The sequence below is a fragment of the Polistes canadensis genome, unplaced genomic scaffold (genome assembly GCF_001313835.1).
Source record: "Polistes canadensis isolate GaletaPanama2010 unplaced genomic scaffold, ASM131383v1 scaffold_4, whole genome shotgun sequence".
Classification (NCBI taxonomy): Eukaryota; Metazoa; Arthropoda; class Insecta; order Hymenoptera; family Vespidae; genus Polistes; species Polistes canadensis.
In genome coordinates this window covers 300,496-327,761 of record NW_014569551.1, presented here as the reverse complement: position 1 = coordinate 327,761, position 27,266 = coordinate 300,496, and the positions used below count along the sequence as shown (strand labels likewise).

Below are 27,266 nucleotides of genomic sequence, written 5' to 3'. Positions count from 1 at the left end.
ACGGGAGAAACGAACATCCGTCATACTCGATCAAATCGCCAGCTCCTAAGTGCTCGTGGTAATGAGGTCTGACGAGGAAACGAGTTGGTGGATTATAATCCTCCCGACGAAATGAGAATAGAACCTGAACCATCTTGAAAATCATTTTCTACCTGCCCTCCTGTCTCTTTTTTTTCGGTTTCCCGTTACCATCCTCCAATTTATTTCTTTTTTTCTACCGTTCATCTTCCATTACTTTTTTTTTTTCTTTCTTTCTCTCAGTGATATCAAAATGAAAGATAGGGAAATGAAAGGAAAGAAGATAATCTTAGGTTATCGTAGGTCGCGTACTTTTCGATATTCGATAAAAGGAGTCAAAAAAGGAGAAAGTAGATCGACGATTGGAAGGGCAAGCAGACAGGCTGGAAGGGAAGAAGGGGATATTCCTTCGATCGAATGCAATTTCGGGTTAGATCCATAAACGTGCTGGAAAGTGCTGGAAAGCGAGATTCTTTGAGGGATGCGGGTTGAACAAGAGCAAAACGCAAACAACGGGAAAACGATATCCAGCAGGGTGGATTGTCGAGCTCGATACGAAAGCGAGGAGTGCATCGTTACGGTGCAATTTCGCGTTAGGTCGCGTAGACCATGTTCTACCACGAATAGGAGAGAGATAAGTAGACGAAAGGAAACTGGGAGAAAATAAAAATTGGCCATACTCCAAGAAAGTCCAGCCAACGAGAGAGAGAGAGAGAGAGAGAGAGAAATTCTCAACGGTTTGTAGGTATGTAGCACGAATGACGCCACGGGACGCGACTCTTCGTGCACGCCTACGAAAAAAGTAAGCCGGATTTGTAACCTCCGGTTCTCTTCTAGAAGACCACGGAGACCGAGGAAAACTCGAGAGCCGTGGCTACTTCAAATGGAATTGGCACAATGCCAGTGGATACCCCGCGGTTTTCAGGGAAATAGGATTTTCCGTTTCATACGCAAGATTCGCGAAAAGACGACTCTTACTCTCTCTCACACTTTCCTACCTCTTTCACTCTCTCCTCTCTTTTCCGAACAATTTTCAGACGATTTACGTTAAATTGTACCCTCGATGGACCAACGAACACGTTAAAGAACGCTCATTGCCCAGGTTCTACTCTTTAAAACTTGTTACCATCATTTTAGATTTGAACGATTCTTTCCACGATATATGTGTTACTCTTTTATTTTATTTTATTTTATTTTCTTATCTGTCGGGAACGTGCTATTGATTTATTTCAGAAGGATTCTTTCCTTTTCGTAGGTATTTCTTCTGGAGAAGATAGTCAAGTTCGATAACGGTCACACTGATCGATCGAAATTACATCGATAGTCCTTACGCAAATACTTCTTCCCAACGCTTACTTCCCTCTCTTTAACTTTCAAAAACACACAATTTATCACGGAAAATCGACACTAACTTTATTCGAACTACTCTAAAAGCTCTATTTTGAACTTTTCATTCACTCTTACCGTTACTATTTATCAGACCTATATTCTTAAAACGAAAATATTCGCTAAATCGTAACTGGCATATGAGAGAAGGAAATACAACTACCAACATATTCGACAAAAGAATGTGACAGCAATCTGATATAAAATCAAATCTACTTATATCATTTGATCTAATTCAATTATCAGACGTTCGTTATCAAATAGTATTAAACGTTCGCCCACAAATATAAACCGTTACCATTGGTTTCTGAAATCGACGTGGGAATTAGAACTCAAGGGAATTTCGAATATTGAAATTTCGTCTCTTAGAGAATTTAACATCAAACCAAATCAACAGCAAATTCAAACATAACCATCCTTCTCTCTAAAGACATCCTTGGAACGGTCTACTTGTCTCTTTACGACATACCAGTCGACCTTGCGTAAATACCATTCCTACTGAAGATTTGTCTTTTCACATGTAGCTTTACAAGTTTCTTCACACCTTCTCAACGATATGTCTCTATTTAGAAAGCTAAGCTCTTCTCACTATGAAAATGTGTCGACTGGCTTTTCAATCCTAATGCTGGAAAATCACATAATAAATTTTGAATAATTTAAATTAATGGGACACTTTCTACTGAAATAAATATTAAATTTCATTTTAAGGAAGAAACAATGGTGTGCTTATACTTGAGAAATATTATTAAAGGACTAGAAATTGAATGGGACGAGAGCAAATATTTAGCTCATATATTTTCAATCATCAAATAAGAAAATGAAAATATATTAAAATATTAACGTTCGCAAATAATAATAAGACAAATGGATTAATGTTGACACGTTATCGCGTATAAATTGTAAAGAATTAATATTATAATTCGAAGAGAAAAATTTGTTTGAATATTTCGAAAAATATGGCAGATTATTCTCCAAGGGTACTTTAAATAAAAGCACACAATGACGAACGTCTACGACGATTTTATTCAACGACCAACGTATATCAACGTACGACAACGAGGTTGGGTCTATTATGGTCTATATCGCAAGTATCGTGCGAACGTACGCATACCAACATACCGTAGATAGAGAGCTTGAAAGCGGTCTTGCAGGTTAATCTTCGTATTGTTTATTACTACTGCCAGTCGCAGGTTCACACGAGCTGTATGATTTATCCTGCGACGTTATCGAGCCAACGAACGAAGAAATGTCGGCCTCACCGATAAGAGAGATACGATTTAGAAACGTTTTAAAATAATCTCTGTTTATATATAAGTATATAATCTAATAAATAATTATTCCTTTATCTATATAATCCGTCATGCCTTATTTTTTATCGTCTTCCAAACCAATATTTATATTCATTAATTTGAAATAATTCGTATCTTCTCTGTAATTCAAATGATCAATATTTTACTACTATTAAAACTAACCGTTTATCACAGAGATTAACAGAATAAAATAAATATTTTTAATAGACATTAGTCTGCACGTAAAATAAAAATAAAAAAGAACAAAAAGTTACTGGCAGCGGTTAGTGTGTGTGTGTGTGTGTGTGTGTGTGTGTGTTTATGTGTACACATCTCATAAAGTTAGAACGTTTGATGAAAAACAGGTCGTTTTTACATGTAAAAAGCAAAAGGTACGAGTTACCCGTGCGATTCAAAGAAAAGAGAAAGATCGGTAAGAGAGAAAAAGAAGAAGATAGAGGGAAATTCGTGACTATAGTTAAAGGCAACTTATTCGAGTTATACATGCAACCTTGTTTATCGCGTTGCCTTCAACATGCACAAAGGCAAAGCAGAATTTTTTCTACCTAAGCATTACTCTTGATATGTATGTATGTATGTATGTATGTACATACGTTCCAGCTTGCAAAAAGAAAAAGAAAAAGAAAAAGGAAAAAGATAGAAAATAGATAAAGGATAAGGAGAAAAAAAGAGAGAGAGAGAAAAGAGAAGAAAAGCAAAAGCGGTTGCAGGGAACTTTAATTTATTTTATCATACCATAAAACTATGAAAAATATTGTGTTTCGGTGAGAGTAATATAATGCGTTTGGCTCGACGATCTTTATCGATGTCATCGTACGTGTGAACGATATTATCTCCTCGTAAATTCGTTTTAATTCCTACGATTCGTCTATCTCGATCGGTTTTAATATCAATAAAATTCTCACGTGGGAAAAAAATTGTCGTCTCCTTTTTTGTTTTTTTTTTTGTTTTTTTCTAAACTTTATTAACTAGTTCCTCGAAAGATTCGTAAAAAGGCATAATAATATAATACTTACCATCCCTAGAAAATATCGGATAGATACATAGATATATGTTTTGTTATATTATATTTTAGAAGAAATTGAAATAAGGAACCAAAAAAAAAAGTTAAAAAGTACTTCGTGTTACGTGTTCACGCTCTTAATATTTTTCTTTTTTCAAAATTGACATTGATCGAGATCACGATATGTGATGTTCAACTTGTAACATTACAAGCTTATACGATCGTTAAATTTTTCAATATATATCGTTTGCGATAATAGAAACGAACGGGTTGGATAGTTTTAAAAGTGGTGCAACGTTATCCTGCGTTCACCTTCAAAAAGATTTCTCCGTCAAGCCTCACCGTGTGCATTGTAGCTTGCATTGTTGTATCACAATGCACTATGTTTTCAACGTTTCTTCTCCTAGCTTTCTTCTTCGCTTTCCTCTACGTTTTCCTCTACGTTTTCCTCCTCCTCCTCCTCCACCTCCTGTTCGTCGTCGTAGTCGTCGTTTTCTCTTCCTGATTCCCTCGAGCCTCATCGTATTGTTAGAATGTCGCCACGAACGCAATTTTACAACGGCGCGCCGCGACGACCGCGATAAAATGTTTGTTTTAACGCGACGCTCGAGCAATGAAAATCTTGGAACGTTCTATCTCATACAAACCACCCCCCCCAACCCCCGCAAACACCACACCACTTCTTCATCCTCATCCAAAAATTCTTCCATCTCGATTTTTCTACTCTCCTGAATTCTACACCGTTTATTCGATATACCAGTACGAATATTATCTCAGTACATCAAAATAAAAAAAAAAAACCATGGAAAACACAAGAGATGATAAATAAAACTATGTTTTTTAAACTATTAAATTATAAATAAAAGATATAACGCTTATAAAGTAACACTCTTGTCAAATTATTCAATATTTATGACTTTATGAAATTACATCGTATCGATCGAATAAATGGTTGGCCGGCCTAGTGTGTAAGTATGTTTGCAAGCTCGTAGAACATCATAATTTATTACTTTGATTTTGGTGCGTTATTTTCGTGCAAACGTTGTACTCTAATATATAAGCTCGACAAATGAATCGAAATGTTATCCTAAAACACTAGCGTAGGTATATCGTTTTAAATAATACCATTTTTTCAAATGTGATACACTTTATTTATATAAAGTTTTTCGATCCTTGCGTATATTATATCGTATGTTATATTTATTCGTTATTGTTGGTTTATCTAACATATTATTTTACAATAAAACGATACGAATTGTCGTTTTGCAATATCGGTTAAATAAAATGTCGCGACTAATAAAAATAAACATGCATGTGCGTTAAGCGATATCCAAGTGTGTTCACTTTAATTTCCTTTAAGCTTTCATTTGAATACAAAGGAGATACGTACATTGTCCTTACGGTATAATTTAATAGTACACGTCTATATATGTGTACGTATTATACCTTTATACGTATGTATTATATATATATAGATACATGTATGTAGTATATAGAATTGAGCATAAAACATATATATACAAATGCAAAGGTATGGATAATCCAAACGGATATAACAGAAGCGTTCTGTTAAACAAATAGATTCCAGAAATATTCTTAGATAATAAACATACCTCTTCTATGTTTAAGAATACAAAATATTAAACAAACAAATTAGAATAAATATATTCGAATAAAAAAATCTACAAATTCAAGAGAATGCAGAATCCAAACGGTTACGATAAAAGCGTTCTGTTAAACAAATAGATTAAAGACACAAAGTAAGATAACAACAACTATATCTCTAATGTTTTCAAATACTAGAGATTTCAAAGAACAAATAATAAAAATCTATTAAAAAAAAAAGAAGATATTAGTGATTCTCGCTAAAATTAGAAAGAAATATCATTAATGACTATTTCATTCAATAAATTTGATCAATTGAATTTGAAATAAACCGTTACCCTTCCTAACTATATAAAATCTTTTGTTTGAATTCTTATATATCGTGAAAATCTAAGGAAACACAGATAAAGGCGTTCACGAAAACGATAAACCTCCTTCCTATCTTTCTCTTTTCATCTCTCACTTTCTCCCTCACCCCCCCCTATCACTCACTCACCCTCTCTCTTTCTCTCTCTCTCTTTCTCTCTCTCTCTCTATCTCTATCTATCTACCTATCTATCTATCTATCTCTTTTACTACTTCTCTATTTTCATCATTCTTTCTCATTTCATGCCTCCGGCAATGAAATAATTCCTCGGAAGTTATGAAGGAGAAAAGACAAGTGAACGAAGCGTTTGCTCGATTTTCGCTTTTGTGCACCCTTTAGTTCCATCCTCAAACCTTTATCCCCGCTTTTGTACGTTTATTCTGTCCTTTGCTCGCTCACTCTTGTTTAAGCAAATAATTCGCTTCTAAAAAGCCAGAAAAAAACCATCACCGTTAAAAATATCTATATCTTTTTGCGTATATACGCGTGTCGTATATTCTTATTCCAATATAACAACTATCAAACGAATTATTAAATAAAACATTTGGCTCTGTGAGACGGTCGTTTTATGTATGCGAATAAAAAATATCAAACGTAGACGTAATCATTGATCGTAGATCCCAATCGACGAAACGAATCGCGAAGATGAGAAAAAAGATTGATGGCAATTGATGGGGAAATATGTGCATGGAAAAACGTTCTTAATCTACCGTCCGGAATTTTTAATCAGAAACTCAATCGAATTTTTGTATCAGTGCAAAATAGCGAGAAAAAAGAGATGACTCGTTTTAAAGACAAGAGTTTATGGTATTAAATTCGTAACGTATAAAAACTCGAACAAAAGGGGAGAGAAACATAATCATAAATATAAGCTTTTCATATTAGGAAAAACTCTCCCCTACAACTTCGTGATATTATAGTTGTAAAATTATAGTTTTGTCTAATTAAAAATACACGACGCGTAGTGCTTTCAGTTTCATACTATTATTCGCAATAAGAGAGTACGAGATTATACACGAGTTAACGTACTATAATACTGAAAATGTGGTCTAAAGTAACGTTGGGTTATTGCAGCTTATTTTTTATTTCTTTTCGATTTGATATTTAAGAAAGAAATTCCTATTATTAATCCGTATCAAATTATATATTATCATCGTCATTTCGAAAAAATAGTTACGCCTAAGTATACAAACCTAATCACAAAAATTAATACAAATAAATAAATATATTATATTAATTATAAATTCTCTAAAAATATAATATTAAAAATTAATCACATTTTTCCGTATACTTTTATCGACAAAATGTCTGCTTTTTTGTATTGTAAAAATACAAGTTAGGCTCGTAGAATTTAAAAAGAAACGTCGACGATATAATTTATCGAAATAATCATACACACGACAAAGTTTTGAATAAGACAATAGGTTCACACACACACACACACACATCAACACAAAGTGCGCAAATTTCCTAGAGCTTTCTCGAAGTTTCTTGGATTACCAGATGGCGTTGATGGCAATGCGGAATAAACATACAAACACATACGCAATTAGTAATAGGAAATCTTGCGAGCATCTCCATCGGGTATAGCGATGCCAATAAATCGGAGAAACAGACGGGGTCTAGATTGAGAGAGGGATGCCATCAGCACCGACCTCAACGTCGATCGGCCGTTGTCGCGAGCAAATAAGACCTGTCGTTGTACGTGATTGACGATGCTACAGAGTATGTCGATGTTTCTCCTGACTCGTCCTAGTATCCGATTAGATCGACTCCTAGATTAGACGTGAACATGGATTGTATCTTTGATTCCATCCGAACCATCCCGTTACCTCGAATTTTCCACTCTCCCATTCATCCTCTTCTTTTTTTTATTCTTTTCCTTCAAATGTCTCTATAGAATATATTATATATTACTATGCAGTTAATTATATTGAACTAGTATATCTTTCACACAACCCTTTTCGCATACCTTTATTAAATGTAATAAAATTTGGCCTTCTTTTTTTTTTTTTTTATTCCATTTTTTTCTTTTAAAGAAAGAAGAAGTATCTTAGGAAAACTAAATGCACCATTTATAATCAAACAAATGATCTATTGCACTATAAATTATCATCCAAACAATAAAGTTATAACACACATTCGTAGCAAGGTCGACTAAAGATCTATAATCCATCTCTGTAATAGAGAAATTGGTAACTTTGCAAGATTCCATAACTTATCTCTCTTCGGTGCAGCTATTCACATCTTTCGTTCTATCACATATACAACACAAACACACACACACACACATACAAACATTATGCATCTCTGTCTCTCTCATTCCCCTTTTGTGTTTCTGTGCGACAGGCAAACCGAGACCGCGAGTCGTGTGGTCTCTCGGGTCGCAGAAAATCGATGCACCAACGGAGGTTCGAGAAACGCAAGGGCCTGAAGGGGAAAGCAACGTCATAACGATAAGCAATGTGACAGTGAAAGGGCTCACAAGAAGTCATCATCATGCCAAATTGTCCTGCGAGGCGAGTAACACTCACTTGGCACCACCGCCCAAAACTACTGTCACCATAGAACTAAACAGTAAGTACTACTAGGAATAAGTCATCTCTTGGTTTACGTTAAACGTCAACTAGTCATCGAAATAGAAATAGGATGGAATATAGTGGTAGAGAATATGTTGCTTCCTCAACCCTCCATTCGATTGCGCACATTTCCTATGTTCAGGAATGCAATGTTAAATCGTTTGCGAAATTGGGGAAAAAAAGAAGAGAACGATAGTTTGCCGTTTTCGAACAGTTAACGAGCTAATTTCGACCGAACATACTTGCCATAGTAGATATGTATTTATCTATATATGTATATATGGTTATATCGATTGGAACAACACACCACGTTTCCCATCGTTTCTCTTATGAGTTTTAATCGAATTCCGTCAGCACGTTAAGTTAATTGCGACAAGAAAAAAGTCAAGCTTTTTTCTGTCTCTCTTTCTGTCTCTCTCTCTCTCTCTCTCTCTCTCTTTCTCGTATTGACTCAAATGACCGCTAACGAAAATTACCATACCGATGATGGGAATAATCAATGATTATTTCCTTGCATAATACATCAAAAGTAAAGTGATCCTAGACCCAATCGAGATCGATCCCAATTCACAGTTATCGATCCCAATCCCTCAGTTGAAAAATGAATAAGCCAACGATAGAATGCATATTTTATCGAACAATCCGATTTGTCGAACAGATTTTTTCCCTATCCTCAAGGCAATATTTTAATTTGCCGAGATAAAATTGAAACATTTTTCATCGATTACACGAGGACATAGACAAGAGGAAAGGGAGAAGTAGAGGTGGTTGGATAACGGAGGGTGGCTCGCGAACCGAGCCGGCATCGCAGCGTACACCATCGGCTCACCGTCGAAAAGCAATCGAAACTCTCTGCGTCATTAATAACACCGCTTCCGATTCTGCTCGAAATTTTCGAATCCCAACAATCCGTACGGTTCGCTGCCGAAGGAAATAGCCACGATAGAATTCAATTAATCTTTATGAAAAACGTGACAAAGGTGAAACTACGATCGCTTTGCGGCCACTTTGTTTTTGACGACAACTATTCTCCCTTGTTATTGTTATATAATATATTATTATTATTATTATTATTATTATTATTATTATTATTATTATTTACACTGTTATATTACTTCTCATTATTGTAAGCAACATCTTATATATATATATATACGTAAAGCGATAATTAAAAATTAATTCAAAACAATTCATATTTTCTACACTATATTTGAATTTAATAATATAGATGTAACACCTTCAAGTTTACCATCAACAAATAGATCACGATCCATTGTATGAGTGTTAGGTATCGACAAAATTTTAATTTATTCGAATGGTATCATCATTTATTCGTATTTAGTAATCTGAACGATATAGCTTTAAAATGTGTACATATATGTATACGTATGCGCATTTATTCGCATTGACAAGCGAACGATCATTCACGCAAGAAATTTTAATGGAAATACGAGAAATTTTTTATTACGTAAAAAACTTTTTTTGCTTGAAAACTTTATCACATTCGTCAACTGTATTTTATTAAAACGCTCGAATAGATTTTTTATTTGAATTTTCTAAGTAAACTGCAAATGGCACGAATGGAGCATACCTATACTTTTATTTAAAAAATGGAAAATTTTGGCAAACAAAAACATTCGAGCGTGTAGGAATTTTCTCTTTGCACATTGCACGAATGACCATGATAAAATTCGTTTCGCCCTACAGTTCTATAGATCATTTTGATTGTTTATCTCGAAAATTTAAGCTACAAAGTCAATCGAATTCTATTGTTTGTTTTTCTTTGACTTAACAAACAAAAAATTCCAATATCTTGAAAATCTTTTTAATCAAAAGTGCGCGCGAATCAAAGTAAATTAATTAAATATTTTTCTAAATTCCATACAGGCGTTATAAGAATGTTTAATTTGCACTACTCGACGCGTATATTCAGACAAATTTTTATTTTGAATTGTCGCATGCCCGGTATGTGTGACTGATATTTTTTGTTTTTTCTATGTTTGACTTTTTTTTATTTTATTTAATGCACATCGATAGCCTTCAACACGTAACTGAAGTAAACTTCTTACAAAACCGAAGCTTAACGCTAAGCTTTAACCTTGGAATTAGTTTTATTTCTTTCAAACTTTCTTTATATCTCTTAGCTACGTGTAATCGTACTTATTTTAGTTTGATTAAAATCGATAAAACCGAGTCTGGTGTTAATTAGTTTAAAATCCGATAGATTCCTTACACGGAGCAAGAACATTTTTCGAAATAATATAACGAACGATACGTATTCACCGATACAATGAAATAATCTTTATATGAATTTTGGCAATTTATTTAATGGAATACCCGAAATGATGACACAGTCAAAATATTAACCAAAGTGATTAATATCCGTCAAATCATCAGTAGATGAAATTAAACTTAATCATATTAATTCTTAATCATATTAATTCTAATTATATATANTATATATATATTAAAACGATATTAATGTTTAATATCCTACCATATTTTCGATACTATAATCATTTCAAATTCGATGCGCACTAATAATTTTCTACGTTACCTTTATATGAAATATCAAATATAGTTTATTCAGAAAGCGTTTAATATAGAAGTATTAATTTATATGAAACACAACAATGAATGGAACAAAGTAAGTTTTGATATAATTTACCAAATATGTTTAAAAAGAATTTAGAAACATCCTACCTAGTCGCTATTGGTTCTCGTGTATTTCATACATAATATAATACATACAAAACGAATAAAAAGAAATTAATCAAAAGAATCATCTTTCTCTCTGTACAAATGAGATCGTTCACTATCGTTAAATTATTATTCATTTTTATTCTGAATAAAAAAGAAAAAGAAATAATATATATTAAAATAATATAGATGTACTGAGAAGTCATGCGAAAAGAAAAAAAAAAAAACCCCCCAAAAAGAGAAAAGTAAATAGGAAAGAAATGGTTAAAACGGTTAAATGGATATTATTTTTTTTTTCTTCTATTCGTGCAACGTAAGAACTACAAACGAATTCACTTGATCTTTCGCTAATTGGAGCCGCACTCGAATGAAGCACGCATCGAATAATCAGAGTTATCCTTCGTCCAACTACTTGAAAGTCTAACGAATTGAAGAATCTCGTGGTCGGCAGTTACTTTGTGTTGAAACTTGGACGCTTTGAAAAGAGAATTTATTCACATTCTCGCGTTAACAGTTGCCACGTTATTTCCGTCACTTTCCATATTGCAAAAGCGAAATATCACCTCGCACACACATACGCACGTACTTACACGGTCACACTAATTTACATTTTAAATTCCTTCTATGAATTTAATATCAACGCGAACATTGTGTCGCCTAACATTTTCGAATCGATAATACCTTTCTTTTTTTAAAATTGGGTGTGTGTGTATGTGTGTATGTGTTATCCAAAATAGAAAAAAATTCTAATCTAAAGGTGTTATCAATTTTTAAATGCATTTTAATGTGCGAAATATAACAAGGATCAACACGAACAAAAATAAATTTTCATCTTATCGTTGGGATAAAAGTAATAAATGAACAATTATATTTCTATATCTACGGGGTTCTATACGGAAAAAAAAAAAAACACAAAAAAAAAGACCTAATTATCTTTTCCATTTTTTTTTATTCGTGAAATAATTGTAATTTCAACGCGTTTAATTTCCTATGATATAAAAGATTCATTTCGCGATAGTGTTTAAACTAGGTTTCAAATAGATAGCAGATCAATTAGTAAGAAAATTAATAAACCTCTATCGTATCGTATGAACTCTCCATAAATCTCATTAGACTATCTCGGTAGGAAACGTTAATGATTCTAGTAGATATTTACGATGAGCGGACATTCTAATTGCTAACATATATAGGATGTCCGGAAGAACTTTTTCAAAAGTTGAATAGGAAATAAAATTAAAAAAAAAACCTACAATAATATTCATATATTTTTATTTATTCAAAATTAAACTCCCGACCAATAACTCATTGCAACTGGCAAATCCGCAAATCATGTCCATCGAAAGGTACCCCTCTTACTTACCTCACCCCTATAGTTTACGCGCAATCACAATTTTAACTTGAAAAAGTTTCTTTAGACACCCTAGTTAGTTCCATCGTAGATTATTATCGATAATCGATCACAGCGTATTATCTAAGTATTCCTTCCTTTATTAACTTTTTTCTTTATTTTTCTCCCTTTATTTTTCCGCTCGATAAAGCTCTTTTAATTACTTATGCTCTATTTTGTAAGAACAAGTGATTTCGACTTGGTCATCCTTGTTTTTTTTCCTATTAAAAAATACGAAACTTTTCGAATTTAATACTTAACTCGATTCGATTATCTTTTTTTCTATATAAATCCTCCAACAGCTTGAAATTATGAAGGTGTCTGAATCGATAAAAGTTGCGATCGATCCATTGAAACACGATATTACAAAAACTTATGAATTTCTTGTGTGTAAGAGAAAACTAATAATAATAATTTTGATTTTTAATAATTAATCAATCTCCTACTTCAAATAATTTTAAAGGAGGCAACAGTTCATGAACAACACCCTTAATAATTTGAAAAAGAAAACAATTTTTTAAATATTATATAAAACACAAAATTATATATTTTCTTAATTTAATACAGAAATGGACTTATTTTCATGTGATAAGGGGTTCACTTATAATAATTGATATCTGCAAGTTCTAATTCTCCTCCTTTTTTCATATTTGCTACAATAACGATCCGGAATATAACGATTTAAAATTTTAATGATCTGGTAATTCCAACTATTCCATATAATCCTACCCTTATTATCAAGTATATTTTAATCAAGAATAAGAACTTTTAATAATGTTACATATATTCAAACGTATTTTCTATAAGACCATCTCGTAGTCGAGAAGACGTATATATTCGATGAAACTGTAACATTACCAACCAAAGACTTCGGTCCTTGCCAAATTATGCGAATAATATCACTTAAGAACTACAATGAGACTTCAGGAATTTCACTTAAGCTAGAACGGTTCTGTAACATTCACTCGTTTTGAATACAACCGATTTAAACTTGCAAACGAGCTATTTAACGCGATTCTCTTTTATCCAATATAACTGTACTGTCTTTTCGTTTGCTATAAGTAAGTATTTTATACCCATTGAAATTATTTTCTATCAATACTTTGATACAGGAATTAAATATTTTGTCCAACAATAAAACAAAAAAGAAGTAATAATTGCATTGTCATATCTTATTTAAAAAACAAAAATGAAAGAAAAAGTAAAAATGTAAACGAATGAAATATTTTTGATGCGTTCGGATTTAAAAAAACCAAAAAAAAAGCTATTCATATACATAGAAATCAACAATGAATAACAATATGTTCCAATTATTGTTACAATACAATTGAGTATCAGCTTGAAGCGTTCACAGTACACAAAAACTGACTAAATCTCTGAATACATTGTACTCGATATCGATCTGAGACCAGAAAACATAATAATTGAAAATGGAACTAGTTTTATTGTTTTTTATTTACACTTATTAAAAAAAAAAAAAAAAAAAAAGAGAGAAAATATAGAAATTTGCTTCCTATTTATTTCTAGTATATTTTGTTTGTTCGTAATATAGCCTGCGGTTTAATTTGTAAAAATAAATCCATGATGTTAAATGAGTTTGATATTACTGCTTTAAACAAACAAACAAACAAACAAACAAAAAATATATATATTATTCGTAAAATTTCTACCATTATCGATGTTTGTCTTTTTAACTTTCTGTCATCGTGCCAGAGAATCGTGTCTTCGCTTGATGTTGCTGCTCCTGCCATAATAATTATCTTCTTCTCATTTTTATTTTAAAAATTACTTTGAACTTTAGAGTTGGATGTCAAGAAACAAAGGCATAGCAGCGAAAATGTTTCAAAATATGCTAAACTCTGCGCGGTCAGTGCTCGGCATCGAAGGGAAAGCTCCGACGAGCACAAACTCAACGAGACGAGCGTCCAAAAAGTTTTTCGGACGTGTCTGCTACTGACATTACTTTTCGCGAAGCACGAGTACCATTACAACTCTTCTTTCCGACAATGCGACACACAGGAATACAACTACAAAGCCATGCAAATCACATCTCGCGAAAAAAATTCAACTTTATCTACGATTATAGGGAAATGGTTAAATATCTAACAGAAATTACTCGACCGTTGTGAAATAATTTTGGACAATTTCAATACCAGCTACATTTTCATTTCTTTTTATTAATAACATACGCCTGCTTTATTAACGTTGAACGACAACGACAAAATCCTTTGATTTAATTGACAATCAAAAAATAAAAAAAAGCAAAACCATGCAATCATCATCAGTTTTGCCATTAATCATCGCACGTTGAAATTTCGTTATCCTTTTCTTCTGTCCATTTTTCTACGACGATGCGTACGAAAATATTATATATGCAAAATATATTTCCAAAAATTTACATAAACGACTTACCGTGACGAGATTAAAATTCGACATCTTTTATCGTGCCTCGTCTAATCGTCGAATCTCGCTAATGAAATACTCCTGGCGAAATACGAAAAGTTTATCGGATTGTACGGAAACTTTAGGGGGGTGGGGAGGCGGTGCAGAAAAAAAAGAAAGAAAGAAAGAAAAAATAGAAAAAGAAAAAGAAAAAAAAAGGAAGAACTCGTAGCAGCTCGTTCTGACGGAAAAGTTAAATCCGTGGCAAAGTTAGCTACAGGAAATGAAGGCGCGTCATGCGTGCAATGGAAGTATCGAAGGTTTTAACGAGTAAAAACAATGATGCGTGATTGGAACGTTGCTGCTACGTACTGTCGCATGTAACAATATTCCAAGTAGACTGGCCAACCCAGATAAAGAAAAAAACAAAAAGAAAAAAAAAGAAAAAGAAAGAAAGAAAAAGAGAAGCAAAAGGTTTAATTAATACTTGGCTCGTTTCCTCCGCGCACGAAGCTCGGCTGAAGGGATGGATGGGTTGGAAATAGGGATGAGAAAAGGGAAAGGGAAAGGGAAAGGGAAAGGGTAGAAGGGAAGGTAGGGCGCGTGCACTCACTGCCCCGACTTCCATCGAATTAATAACGAGTCGGGATTTCCTGACGTACCGGAAAGCATCTGCCGGGACTCGAAAGCCCACCCGTAAAACGTAATTTCGAGTTTAAATTACGGAAACGTTTTACGCGCTAAGTGCCACCAAAAGGCAACGAGGCTTATCCTTTTTATCAAAATCCAAACTGATTTTTAATCGTAGGTTTGTAGGTACTGTAGGACTGACTGTAAGCTCGCACGATTATCGGCATCGATGTTCCCTTTCATTCGAAGCTAAGATATTCTCGACAAAATTTTATCGATCGACTTTAATAAAATTATCTCAAAGGTTACGAGTCTAAAATGTAGTAAGTAGGAAACGATTGATATGCTCCTGTTATATATACTCTTCTCTTCTTTTTTGTTTTGTTTTGTCTGCATTACAGTGAAACCTTTGAAAGTGGAAATCTCGGAAAAGAACAAAACTCTTTCGGCGGGGAATAAATACGAGGTCGAGTGTCGTAGCACGGGATCGAAGCCAACGGCGATTTTGACTTGGTGGAAGACTTCGAAGCAGCTTAAAAAGATCGTGAAAAATGTGAGTAAGAACTTTCCTTTATATTCTTTTTATTTTTATTTTTATTTTTTTTTTTTTTTTCATTTCTCTTTCTCTTTCTCCTTCTTCTTCTTCTGCTTCTCTTTCCTGTCTAATTAATTTAAAACTCATTTAAATGTGATAAGTACGGCATTGGAAAATTAAATGGGCATCTTAAGACAAGGTTTTTTTTGTCACGCGTGGTAGTTTTAATCATCATCTTATCGCGAATTTCTACGCAATATTGGTTACCTTTTAATTTATTTTTATCTAAAAGGAAGGAATGAAAGTACGTGAAAGTTCAAATAATATCGCAAATACGAAATAGGTCGGAGTTAGTTATCGATCACGCTTAGTAGATCGGCTTAGCGAGTATCTTGCCAGCCAATGGAATTGCACATTGAAAAATCGATATCCAGTCAGCGGTATAACGTACGAGCAAATGAAAAATAATGGCTGAAAGCGCGAGTACACAGTGATGGTGACTCGAGCGAAAAATAACGCTAGCAAAAGCGCTGAACCGCGAGTCCTGTGCGTTAGATTGCGGTACACCACACTAAAACATGATCTTTCCCTCAATTGATTCTCATTCTTTCTCTTCGAACAGAAATAGTGATTGTCTAAACTACCAATAATACAAATCGAGCTAATCCATTATCATAATTATCAATCTATTATTTTTTTAAAGAATTAATTTTAGAAACGTTACACCTTCATACAAAATGAAAATTACTAATAATCATTTATTTAATCTTAAATATTTGTATACACACGTTTAGATTACAATTCAATAATTCGATTATTTAAACTCATTATCAATCGCGCTTTTAATAGCATTATTCATTTATAATTATAGTTGATGTTATTATGTGGAATATAATAACGCGATCCACTTCGCTAATTATGTGTTAACATCGAGTTATAATAAACTCGTACACAAACACAAAACGTGATCAATCTGTGCAGGGATTTTTCTTATTTAGTTCGATCGAACAAAATTTGTTAAATATTTTTCAATTAAATACACAAAATAAAATACACGCATGTTACTTTTAATATCTGAAACATCTTAATGAAGAAAAACTTAATCTTTTATAAATCCTAAAATGAGTTAATGGCTTGCAAAATGTTGAAATAAAACACGAGGATTAAAGAAAAATAATTTTAGGAAAACATTATCGGATAAAAAAAAATATAGATTTTAGCTATGCAAAAGAATTTTGAAAATAATCATCCGTAATACTGTTCGTAATGTCAGGAACATAAGAAATGTTAAGCAGTGGTATCTGAAAAGGGCAAGAACGAGTAGATATCAGTCGTAAAATTCTTTTCAAACTGGGTCCATCTTCCGGAAGCTGGTTTGGTAGTGGCGAGCCGCTTAAACTTAAACCATCGAGCCAAGTGAACTTTCCTTACTTCACAACGAGCCAAATTACTTTGAAAGTTAAACAAAGATAAGCACGTTCGCCTACTCGACAACTAGGAGCTCTGTCCTTCGAAAGTGGAATCCTATTGAAGCTATAGACATGCGCGCATAAAAGCAATTCTCTAGGAAGGACTTACCTAGTAACGGTTCATGATATGAACTGTTTCTACGAAGTTAAGATATTTTATAAATGAGCACTAATAGATTGGATTAAAATAGAAACTGCGCGCGTAGCTCCCAACGATATAATATCTCGATCCTATGCTTCTAAAGTTTCAATTTGCATATTTCATTTAGCTCGACTTATTCCAACAAGCCGCCTTACCTACATCCGGTTACCTTCTTGCAAAGTATTTCTCTTAAAGGGGGAAACGAAGGTTACTAGCTACTCGTAATCTTCCTCATCGTTGTCATCGTTGTCGTCATCGTCGTTGTCGTCATCGTCGTTGTCGTCATCGTCGTTGTCGTCATCGTCGTTGTCGTCATCGTCGTCGTCGTCCTCGTCTAAGGATAAAGTTCGTAGAATGAAGAATGTAATGAGTTAGACGACAAAAGGTTTCTCTGACTTTTATACGAGACTACCAAGAAGATTAAACGAACGAGATATGATTTCATTCAAAATCAATACGTTGTTCATCAATGGCTAGGAATATTAATTAATTTTCTAGATTTTATTTTTTTTAAACAAATATTATATTTATCTTCTAAAAAATATAATTGACATTCATTAGAATTATTCTACTGTGCTCTCACGACAATGATCTTACCTCGTATAAGTATTTCGATTTTCTATACATTTTGTTGCACGTTATTTGCACGAATGAGTTTAACAAATTTATATAAGTCCGCAAATTCTCCCATCGCGAAATATATCTTAAGAATCTAGCGAATTCGTTCGTCAAATCGTTTGATCGTAAAACTAATTATTTTACTCCAGGTCGAAACTCGACAATCATCGGGAGTTCATTGACCCAGATTTTGCATAGCGAATGAAAAAGCACGAAAGCGCTTTCGTGCCTAGAAAGGATTACGCTCGAGAGCTTATTATGTCAGGTGACCCGTTTGCCTAATTATACATTCGCACCACTCGAATCATACGAATAGCGCCAAAGAACTGTATTTGGATACGAAATAGTGTCTGTTTATATATATATTATATATACATATTTTTTTTAAGCAACTTTTTATAGAACAATAAACAAAGAAACAAGTTTTAAAGCATCACGTTCGGTGAACATTAAATTCGTTCTAACATAAATAAAGTACGCGTTTATTTTCTTTTTAAATTATTTATTTGCATGAACGTGATACATACAACTAAATACTCCGATGTAATCGAATAGATTCGCAAGCAGAATATCCCCAGGCATTACTAGATATCTCGTTCAAACTATGTAGATAGTAAAACGTATCTCGCTCGTTACGTTTAATAGCTCATAGACGTTTCATACGCTCATACTTTTCTAAATGCTTTTATATTTCCTATTTTTATTACTCATCATTATTATACGATTGATTAGAAATATATTTTGTAATAATATTAAAAAATTGATAGAAAAAAAATGTTAATACTCTGTTTGATTTCACGTATAAGTAAATACAGTACTTTATCAATGAAAGTTATAGTTGAAAATTCTGTTGAAAAATAATATTAAAATTTGCCTTAAATGTTTATCAAATTGATAACCCTAAACATCCTATTTCAGCAGCGTTAAATATTTTTCAATTCGATGGAACATGTTCTCGAAAGACCCGATGATTATAGAAATATTTCTTTGATATGGTAATTTCCGTGTCTTTAGGGTTTAGAAAGAGTCAGATTTGAAAAAAACTTTGAACAACAGAGGATGACTGCTAGAACTGTCTCTGAAAAAAAAAAAAAGAAAACTAATAATATCCTATACTTTGATCGATCGTCGTTGTGAAGAAGGAGAACGGTCGAGACTCCTTACACAAATCTACATTCATAAAAATACATTCTCTAGTCTTTGATCTCTTCTCCCTGTTGGATATTGGAATAGGATGAAAGAGGTTCTGCCGTGGTATTTTCCATGACAGGTCGGGATTCGATCAAAACCGAATATGTCTTTGCGAATCTCAAAAACCTATGTGGACACTCATATCGATGGATACAAAAATAAAAGATATTACGAAACTGGTGCTTTCCGATGATCAGGGTCAATTCAATCTACATCGAATCGAATTTTTTCTTCTACGAAGTTCTTTCCTCGATTTTCACCTCCTCTTTCTTTCCATCCTCAAAATCATTTCACTTTCTAATAAACAATACAACTCACAAAACTATTGTATATTGCACAAGAAGTATAGATTTTAATATTTTTCGTTTTATCTATTCAATTTTTTAAATGAAAAAATTGCTATGAGAATAAATATAATGATGTTACATACTCTCGAACTGTGTGGTCCTGGATTCATTTACCACGATCATCATTTATGCGAATAATGTTAACAAGCGCAACAAGAAAATATTTATTATAAAGACGAAAGAATTTCGTATGAATTGTAAAAATGTAGGACCGAAATTATTGTAGGCTCGAGTATTTATTTACCAGCGAACGAACGACGTTCCTACATAACTATTATATGTATATGTATATCAATCAACCCCAACGTGTCGTAGTTCAATCGTGATAAAGAAGGGTGATGATTGATGATAAATTTATCTCTATATTACAAGAATTTTCGATTCTCGCGCGAACTATCACACGTAAATAATAAACCTTTAAATACTTCATTTTATTCTCTGTCATCTATTATTTTGACTCACTTTCGACAAATCTCTGCAACGCTCATTTAAATATCCTCTCTCCCTCTCTCTCCCTTTCCGCGTGTGTGTGTGTGTATATGTGTGTATACATATATGTGTTCATGTGTTTATGCGTTCGTGTGTTAAATAAAGGCTCGATTATATTCGGAGAAAATATAAGAGTTTAATGATTTATGAGAATTTCATTGTACCAAAACCTGCCGGTGCTGCTCGGATTAACTGTTTCATGCGAACGACAGACAGTTTGATAATAATTTATCGAGCTTACCCGTGAAATTGCCATCGAACCTGGAAGCATCTGGACTGATAGCGAAACCATTAATAATCGTCGTTACTCATATAATGAAGTTTCAAAGAAGCGTTATCTCTAAATTAACTGACTTTCCAGCTTTTTATTTTCCACCATAATTTTTTCTGCCGGATACCTTTGACCAATAGTAAAAATCGCATATTTTGTCCCGGTCAAACGTATTGTTTAATACAATTCTAATAATTCTCTGCAACATTTACTGTTATAAATATCAAATGTAAACAAAGACAATTTCATCTTGCTTGAAAATACATTGACGTTTCAAATCATAAAATAACGAATTCAATAAATAACTAACTAATGATAAACGTTAATATTAATTAAAAGATAAAAAAAAACGTTATAACTAAAAACTTATTCCAAAGAAACAAATGATTCGATAATAGATAAAAACTTTTTCCATTGATAAACGCGATCGAGTCTCTTTGAAATAATATGTTAAATAACAAATTAAATTGGGGAATGAAGAATCAACATGGCATTCGCAGAAGATACAAATTACGTGCCTTTATGGTAACACTACGAACCAAGTTGTCCGAGTTGTTGGACTGGTTTGTGCTATACTTACGTGTTTCTCGTTGGCAAAGGAAAGCAGACTGTGTTTAATCAGATACGTTTTGCCAAGCAGCTTTAGGTTAAGGCGACACCGACGACGCCCCGGGTGCCGGCATCTAATTCGTGAAATCCATTAGTCAGGACGAGAGGTCGTTCCCCATAGTCCTCCCTCTTCGAAGTGCTGACAACGAGAGTAATAGCGATGGCATAGTGATAATAGGTGGCGCCTTGCTGAGTACGATATGTCTGCTTAAACCGTGTCTATGTTCGCGCCTCTATTAAAACATCTTTCCTCTTTTTTCATTTAAAAGCACTAATCCAATTCAACACAATTATTAATATTTTCCTTGATAATAAACAACTCACTAGCTACAAAACAATGATACCTACAAAATACGTTTTGAATAAAGAAGATAAAATACATTCAATTTCGATTATATAAATTTAAATGATAACGAATAGTAAAATATTCGCGATCGAAACGAAAAGTGAAGAACGAGACAAAAAAGAAGACAAATCTACGCGGACAATGGTGTATAAACAATTCGGTATAATTTTTTTCCGGAGAAATTGATCTTAACCGATGTGATAAAAACACGAGTCGTATATGTTACGGTCAATTTTGAAAATCAGGGCATTGTATAAAATACCCCGGGCAATCTATAGATTGGCAATGTATATTTTGAGCATGTTTTTCGTACATTGCCCGATCAATCTCTAAAAAGCCTAGAGGGTTTTCGTCAATCTAGGTCATATACTTCAGTTAGTTGTATTTACAGCACGTAGGAGAGGAGGGGGGAGGGGCAAAGTTAAACGATTTTAAGCTATTGTAAGTGAAACAAACCACGACAGGCGTTCGTTCGTACGGTCATGAAATGATCTTCATTTTTCGTATTGTGCACGCACACGTGCACGTGCTTTCTCAATTGCCTAAAAGCAGAAAAAGGTATTATACACAAAAAAAAAAGCACGAATTTAATTATTAATAATTAAAGATATATTCTGTTATTCTGTTATGAAAAAATGGTGGGGCTCGGTTTCTATTAAGAGTTTAACTGTTCGTCCTCCTCCCCCTTCATGTTCTAAACACACTTCACTGAAGCACATTTTGTATATTGATCGGAAACTTGTTACTGACATTGTATACAAATTTTTAAACTTCCATGTTATATATTACTAAAACGAGCTTCAAAACACTTCTCCCCTTCGTGTTCTAAATAGAAATAACTAAAGCAAGCATATATTCTACATTGATCAAAATTCTCTGGGCATTCTAAAGATTGATCGAGCAATCTATACAATATCCTACTCGATTGGGTTTTGTTTACATTGCCCGAAAATTCTATACAACGCTCGAATTCTCAACATTGATCGTAACGCATGTACTATACAACATAAAAGCAAACTCTTTAATTCCAATTGGCGTATTGCAAAAATGCTTTTCGTATTTTTCTTTTTTTTAAACGCTGACAACGGTTTTACTAAGATAAAAAAATAAAATGTTAGAAGAGATGTGGGATCAAGTAAAAAAGGGAGGAGGAAGAGAAAGGAGGAGGAGGAGGAGGAGGAGAAGAAGAAGAAGACAAAGTAGGGAACAACGTAATGGAAACCGAAAGAAAGAGCAAGAGGAAAAGTTGCGGAAGCAGGAAATCTCTAAGCGAAGTTTTCTCCTTTTTATTTATTTCTTTTAATTCTTTCCCTTTTTTTTTTTTATTTTTTTCCATTCCCTTACCTCTATGTATCTGGAAATCCTCCAAAGGGTAAAAAGTGCACGCGGATTTATCTTTCCAAGCCGATCCTCGAATAATACCGCGGAAACTCACAGCTGGTGCCTACCACCCTCCTCTCCCCTTCACCATACCCCTTCCACCCCTCGCGACCTACGTATAATATCGATCATTATCACAGTTGCATATGAATAACTATTAATGATTACTCCCTACCCGTTGCTAATACATTGTCGTATTATATTGACAATGAAAACAAAAAAAAGTCTCATAAAAAGAACCACGTAATAATCGCGAATAAGGTGTTCACGGAAAAAGAACAAAATCTCGAACTTTAATAGAAATCTATTCTTTATAAAATAAAATATTAATTAATATGAACAAAAATTCATGTTAACAAAAATATTAATAGGGAATACGTAAGTGAAATATGTGTGTGTAAGGGGTGAAGAGGAGGGCGTGACGACAATAAGAAAGCGATGAACACCTGTCCTTAATACTGATGAGCCCTTGTAAGTTTAAAAGCATCCCGTTGAAACCGAAAAGTCGAGGTAGTCAAAATCGAATAGTCAAAGGCATAATAAGATCGTAATTGTCAAAGAGCCGTATTTGTCGATTACCAATGTCTCATTTAAATGTATGCATTGAGTGTGATTGTGTGTGTCGAAATGAAGTTCCTTTTTTATGTTATAATTAAATATACAAGCCACCCTTTTCTTATTTTCCAAGCCTATCCTACTACGTATTTAATTACGTCTCGTAAAGTAAATCAAAAGTATTCTCTAAAATTCTAAATAATAAAGTAAAATATTCTTGGATCGAGATTATTTTTGAAAATCAATCTTGTTTTTCTTTACCTTCGCACTTTCTCTTTCTCTCTTTCTTTATATTTATCTTTATCTAAATAAATAGGGAAAAGATAGGAATATAAAAATAAAAAAAAAAATAAAAAAAAAATAAAAAAGAAATTAATTTCAGTCCTTGGAAGAGTGTAAAGTCACGCATTATAAAAAGAAAAAAGTGCGATAAAAATTGCGTCTGGCAATGGTTCGCATTTCTCGTTGCCGGTAACGTTCCATATACCATGCTACTATCTACGTCTCTTTCAACTAGCAAGCGAGATTTCACATTGGATGCTGAAATCTCTCTCCTTCTTTATACTTGTATATTCCTATACGACTATACACACGTATACGTATGTATATATATTCATATGCATGTATACACGTATAATGTGCGTATACGTATAACATAGCATACGCTTTTAATACTGAGGCCAATTCCATCTCGCTTCGTGTGATTTTAATATCGAAGAATTCGACCTCTCCTTGCAAACCTCGAATGATACTTTTCCTACCCTCCGAACCTATGCTCTATCATTTTAAATCAAATTACAGAAAATTACTCGTCCCCTTTTTAATTTCTTTTTTTTTTGTCTAACAAATTTCTTCTCTTTTATAACAATTCATCATAATAATTCATTATAATAAATATTAATGTTTCAATATTACAAAGCTCTCGTTTGTATATTAAAATTTTCAAATGAAACATATTGAAGATCACCGACGAATTTTATTCATTTATTATTTTTTTCTCATCATAATAAATCGATGAAAATATAATAAGACGAATTTCGAATAACGTTATTTTTACAGTTCAATGACAATTCTTATTGAAATTGTAGGATCAATATTAAAACAGAAACACAGAAAGGGATATGGAAAAGTGGAGGAAGGTTGAATGGTACGGCTAGACGATATCGCATTAATTTTCACGTGACCACGTTTATTTATACAATTCAAAACAATCGACCATTTTGCATATCATCGATTTATGAAATCGTAATTAGAGATTCTCAATATGCGAATAATAGTCGAACGATCAACAAACTTGATCCGAATGGAATTCAATCTCCTTGCTTTGACTTGGATTAAAATTGATACCGAAAATAGAGAATGGATAACAGTAAAAAAAGAAAAATATTACTCGCGGATTTTCTATCATGTTTTACGTTATTTGATTTTCAGTTAGATTCGATCGAAGAGTCTAACATTTCACCATTTTTGTGTATAATCATACCTTAAATCGCATGGATTCGCATTCTTGTTTAAACGATGTTATTAAAGACGTAAAAACTTTGCCCTAATTACTCGATAAACAATCCCAAGCTACCTTTTACGGATGATTATTCTGTATAATAACTATTTTTCTATTATCATTGCAACTAGTAATCATTATCGTTATTTGTTCTTGAATTAAAAGGATGATTTTTTTTTTTTTCAATATTTTCTTTAATTATTTATATTTGTGTACATTCTCTAATTACTGCTAATGTAATTATAACAATACATTTAATTAAAAGAAAAACATTGCTTTATGAAAATTTTTATCTAAAATATTCAAGCTGAACCAAATAAAATGTTGCCCGTTGTTTATTCAGAAATTATTAAAAAAAAAATAGCAATTTTTATTCTTCATTAAATTAAAATATATATATATATATATAAAAAGTTATTTTGTAAATAAAAAAACAAATATATGAGGAGCTCCGGTATAAAAGAAAAAAACAAATCACATACTCTCTATCCATGAAAATAATGAACCTCTACATGCAATTTATTACACAAACAAAAATTAAAATTGCATCGAAAGTATAAACATTGTAAACTTTTCATTGTGCTTTTTGTATTTGCATATTCATCGCTGGTACAGAATTAAACAGACAATGGTCATTACTATATAAACAATAGGTTTCAACAAAGAATCCTTAACGTTACAGCTAAACACGTCATGCTTGTATACGCGTGCTTATCGATCAATTATATTATTATACATTAAATAATGATTTAAAAAATTAGTTGTGTAATTGTATTTATCGAAATATAGCAAATAAATTTAAAAAGAAGAATAAAAAGTTTCAAATTATTAAACTAAAATCACGAAAAGGTATTATAATATGTTATCCAAAAGTTAATCGGATTATAATAGAAGGAATGTAATTATAACGATCGATAGGACGCGTTGCGGTTTTCAAACTTCTTATTAGATTAAATTCCTTTTTAATGTTTAAACGAAAAATATTCAGTTTCAGGAAGGAAGTACGAGCGTAAGCGTTCTCCATTTGATACCAACCATCGAGGATGACGGCAAGTTTCTCGCATGTCGTGCAGAGAATCCAAAATTACCGGAAGCAGCCATAGAGGATCGATGGAAACTGAAAGTGCACTGTGAGTACGGTTTTCCATTCGATCCTCCTGAATCGGTAGGAAAACGGAAACGGAAAAGTAAAAGAAGGGTGAAGGATATCGCGGTTTCGATACTTTCCAAGCGATCCTCTTCTCTCCTCTCGAAAGAATAAATTCGATTATACCAATAAATTCTTTCAAGCTGGTAAGGACAAAAGAGAAACGATAGAAAGAGAGAGAGAGAGAGAGAGAGAGAGAGAGAGAGAGAGAAAGAAAGAAAGAGGGGAAGAGAACCATACCAACCACCGGGATTGGAATTTCATTCTAACGCAAGCGTATTCCTACGCTGCTCTACGATCGTCTTCAAACAAAAATCCTCGTAATTCTCGGTCGTCTTTTTAAAAGGAGAATCGTTTTGATACGTTAGAGAACATTTTTATCCCTTCTCATTTCAAGCAAAAGGGAAGTTTAACGCTCGCGATTCGAAAGAATCGACCAACTTATTACATTCAACTAAAAGATTCACCCAATTGCTCAAAAGCCAATCGAGGAAAAAGCTTTCCAAGACTTTCTCTTACTTTTCCTCGAATCAAAATCGTAGCAACGTTGACGTAATGTACAAAATTCGCGATATATATAGAAACATTTTAGAGAAATAACTAAATAATATCACACATATTATGTATCGCGCGTGAACAATGAATATTGTATTATGATAATGCGTAATCTAACGAATATCATACTTCATCATATTCATGAAATATCAAAACGGAAATAATAAACCGAGGGTTGTCAAATTTGGAAACTCCACGTTAAATTATGTACTCCTTATCCGTTGTCATCTAATTTATCGTAAAGAAGATTTAGGTGTTTGAGATCGCAGAGCGGAAACGTCTGCTTGTTTCCGGCAGATACGAGCTATCGTTATCCGTTTATTTACGAGAGTGTCTGATCGGCCACTCGATGTATCCTGTATTATCCCTCCGTTCGCATATATATGCGAACATTTGGCATTAACTCGCTTGGTAATCGCTATGGCATCACCCGCACATTCTCCTAGAAATCTCGATGTTGTTGGTTCTCGGGGTTTCTCCGCTAACTATACAACCATTCCAGTTCACTCTTCTCCTATTTATTCGTTTCACTTTTTATCTCCGTTTTCCTCATTTTCTCCGTTTCGAAATATGTACTCTCGCATATTAATCGATTCATTTTCAATCCATTTCCTGGACAATATATTGAAAACATCAAATATAAATATATCCCGTCAGTTTTTTGTCATGAAAATACATATCGTCGATTTAACCATTTAATTTTTATTCTTCTTTTACTATTATTTTATCATTTTTTTATTTTTA

At 33.1% G+C, this 27,266-nt stretch overlaps 1 protein-coding gene across 1 annotated transcript in view; it reads left to right on the top strand.

Moving 5' to 3' along the window:
* The window catches only part of LOC106787370 (nephrin-like), a 130,030-nt gene that overhangs the window by 61,435 nt on the left and 41,329 nt on the right, over positions 1 to 27,266 (top strand). The window contains exons 6-8 of the mRNA XM_014749683.1: positions 8,039 to 8,266; positions 15,769 to 15,920; positions 25,809 to 25,950. Of these exons, the coding sequence (XP_014605169.1) occupies positions 8,039 to 8,266; positions 15,769 to 15,920; positions 25,809 to 25,950 (522 nt within the window). The remainder of the gene's footprint in view (positions 1 to 8,038; positions 8,267 to 15,768; positions 15,921 to 25,808; positions 25,951 to 27,266) is intronic.